Source organism: Pteropus vampyrus, unplaced genomic scaffold (assembly GCF_000151845.1).
Source record: "Pteropus vampyrus isolate Shadow unplaced genomic scaffold, Pvam_2.0 Scaffold128, whole genome shotgun sequence".
Classification (NCBI taxonomy): domain Eukaryota; kingdom Metazoa; phylum Chordata; class Mammalia; order Chiroptera; family Pteropodidae; genus Pteropus; species Pteropus vampyrus.
In genome coordinates, this window is record NW_011888909.1 from 4,944,861 (window position 1) to 4,948,037 (window position 3,177).

At 56.0% G+C, this 3,177-nt stretch overlaps 1 protein-coding gene across 1 annotated transcript in view; it reads left to right on the forward strand.

Annotated features, from left to right (window-relative positions):
• The first annotated feature begins 85 nt into the window (after positions 1-85).
• LOC105296747 (argininosuccinate lyase-like) overlaps positions 86-3,177 on the forward strand; it is an 8,889-nt gene continuing 5,797 nt past the window's right edge. Inside the window, exons 1-5 of the mRNA XM_023534634.1 lie at positions 86-142; positions 1,613-1,876; positions 2,113-2,307; positions 2,699-2,782; positions 3,088-3,173. Of these exons, the coding sequence (XP_023390402.1) occupies positions 86-142; positions 1,613-1,876; positions 2,113-2,307; positions 2,699-2,782; positions 3,088-3,173 (686 nt within the window). The remainder of the gene's footprint in view (positions 143-1,612; positions 1,877-2,112; positions 2,308-2,698; positions 2,783-3,087; positions 3,174-3,177) is intronic.

Here is a 3,177-nt window from a genome sequence, read left to right on the forward strand (position 1 = left end):
AGTCACTCGATCTCCCTGAACCTCTCATTTGTAAAATAGGGGTGACAGTGCCCACCTTATAGGAGGGTGGAACCCCACATATAGAATGCCGAACACAGGGCCAAGCAATATGTTCAACAAATGGTGGCTAATGATACTAACAGTAACAACATAGGAATTTCCCTTGTGCATGCTCAAATTGGCTGTTCATTCATCGCAGCCCAACCCAGTGCCCCTGGTCTCGGCCCCAAAGGAATCGTTCTGGCCCAGTTGTGCCCTGGTTTGGACCAGTGCCCTCTCCCACCACATTGGACCTCCCCTTCTCCTCAGTGCCCAGGTGGTGGCATCTCACTCTGACGTCTTCCTGGGGCCCTTTGAAGCCTGCCAGTGGGGTGGAAGCTTGGCCCCAAGACAGAATGGGCTGCTTTCAGGAGACCAGGGCACCAGGTGACCTCTGTGTGCCCCAGGCCGTCTGTGGGCTGGCACTAATTAGCTTGGCTGCAGCTTCTCTTGTTAAGTAGTTGTTGTTACTAACGACCCAGGCAGGGGGTCTAGGGGCCTGCCAGAGGCAGTGCCAGACCTCTGGTTGAGGGGCAGGCTGCTCTCCATCCTTGCTGGCTGGCCCTGGCCCCCTGGCCCCAGTAGTCAGAACTGGGGCCCCAAGTAGTGCTTTGCTGGAGATCTAGGCTTGCTGGGGCAGCAGAGAAGTAAAGGGCAGTCCCAGATCGAAAGGAGCGGGGGCTGTTTCTGCAGGGCAGAGTCCTCTGTTGGCCAAGGCAACTGAGGGGTCAGCTCAGAGCTTGGGGCCAGAGCATGGTAGAGGCCCCATGGTGCACATAGAAGCCAAGCTAAGGCACACCCTGGCCTCGGCAGTCTTCGGCCTTTTCCTTAGTAATACCTAGAATTTACTGAGTCCTTATTGAGTGCCAGGCACTGTGCTATGTATGCACTTGGCAAATATTATCAAAATTCATCAACCCCGAGGCTTAGAGAGATTATATAACATGCCCATGGTCAGGTGACTAACAGAGGCCCGGGACATTACAGGGGAACAGAAGAGGACGTATCCCCAGTGGCCACTTAAACCCCACTCCACAGAAAAGATGCCAGTGAAGTATTATGCACACCTCCATCCCGGCACGCTCTCCTCTGATCCTTGGCACTCTGGGCCCTCGGACTGATTTTCAAGTGTTCTGCACCACCCCCCATCTGTCCTATGCCCTGGCCTGTGCCCTCTTTCAAAGCAGACATGTCTCTATCCCATTCCTCTGCCCTCGGCTCCTGGGGGGCAGAGGGTCAGCTAGTGACCTCCTGGAAGGCCAGTGATAATGGGTGTGTCAGGGGCGCTTTTCAAAAATGTGGTGGGTGTTGAGACCTAGGCCCTGCCCCAAGTATGGGACATGCAGATAACTCGAGCCTGATTGGGCCCCTCAGGTGCCTCCTTGCCTGCCTCTACAGCAAAAGTCCAGATCAGGAGAGCTGGCAGAGATGTCCTGACAGGATGTGGGGTTCAGACCGTGGGCTGTGACTTCAGACTGCTGGGCTGCAGACCTGGCTCTATCCCCCCACCCCCGACCCCCAGTGAGGGCAAACCGCATAACTGCTCTGTGCCTCGGTTTCCCCTTCTCTGTAGCGGAATGGTATCGGTACCCACTTCAGAAGGTTGCTGTCAGTGCATGGCGAGCAATTAGAATGGTGCCTGGCAAACAGTGAGAATTCGGCGTGTGTTGCGCCAGTATTACTACTGTTATCATTGGTGCATCGGAGCTGGATTCAAACTCTGGATTCCAGAGTGACTTCTCACGTTGGTCAGTGGCAGGAAAGGCCCCAGAAGTTTTGCCGTGGTCTCGGGAGTGTCTTGTACCCTGCCACCATTTCCCTGGAGCAGTCTCATGTGGTGAGAAAGAGCCCTAACTTCAGTGCACAGCCACATTCCCACAGTCACTCCCTGAGTGACTTTGGACAAGTTCCTGACTCTCTCTGAGCCTCAGTTTCCTTATCTGTCCAGTGAGAATAATCCTGCCTACTGGCTCCCACCGCCATCTCACTTGATAACTCTCCTGAGGGCCCTTTGTAAGAGGCACTGTTCTCGATGGGGAAAAGGGTATTAATAGCTCCTGCTCTCCTGGCCAGAGTGGGAAGCTGTGGGGTGGCCGGTTTGTGGGTGCAGTGGACCCCATCATGGAGAAGTTCAACTCGTCTATCACCTACGACCGACACCTGTGGGAAGTGGATGTGCAGGGCAGCAAGGCCTATAGCCGAGGCCTGGAGAAAGCAGGGCTCCTCACCAAGGTTGAGATGGACCAGATACTCCATGGCCTGGACAAGGTACTCCCCACGCCCCAAGGCCCACCCAAGAGCCCCTCCCTATGGCCCTGGCTCCCACCAAATCTCCGAGTGCAGATTACGGTATCATCCCAAGCTCCTCAGTTTTTATGATTATACACCTAGAGAGATGCCCTTTACCCATGTGCTGTGCTCACTGTCTCTTGTCACCCTTTGATACCCCATGGCCTCATGGCTCATGGGCAAAGGTGCATTGGGCCTGAGATGCTCCCTGGGGGGTGGGAGCACACAGATCCTTCCTGTGGAGCGCTCCCAGGACTCAGCTCCAATACAGGAACAGTCAGTGGTCAGGGTGAGAGTGGGAACAGGGCTGGGCCCTCTTGGCCGATGATGCCCGCCTGCCTGACCCCCGAGTCGCTGCCATTTGCTATAGGTAGCTGAGGAGTGGGCCCAGGGCACCTTCAAACTGAACCCCAATGATGAGGACATCCATACGGCCAATGAGCGGCGTCTGAAGGTACAACCGTCTCCCACCTCTCTGGCCTCCTCTCTCTGCCTTTCCCTGGGCCACTTTGAGCATAAGCAACAATTATTCTGTTCCCTTTGTCATTGGATGAGGTACAGGTGGGAATTCAGAACAGGAGGCCTCAGCAGAGATGGCAGAGACTTGGGCGAGAACAAGACCAAGGCCCCGGGATATGGCGGGGGGCTGGGGGGTTGGGGGTGGGATATAGAGTGGGGAGGAAGCACATTTACCTGGGCAGGCCCCACTGGGCCATGAGTGAGCAGCAGACCCTGACCCATGCCTCCCTCCACCTCTAGGAGCTCATTGGTGAAACAGCAGGGAAACTGCACACAGGACGAAGTCGGAATGACCAGGTGCCACCAGCCCCTCCGCCCCCCACCCTGTGC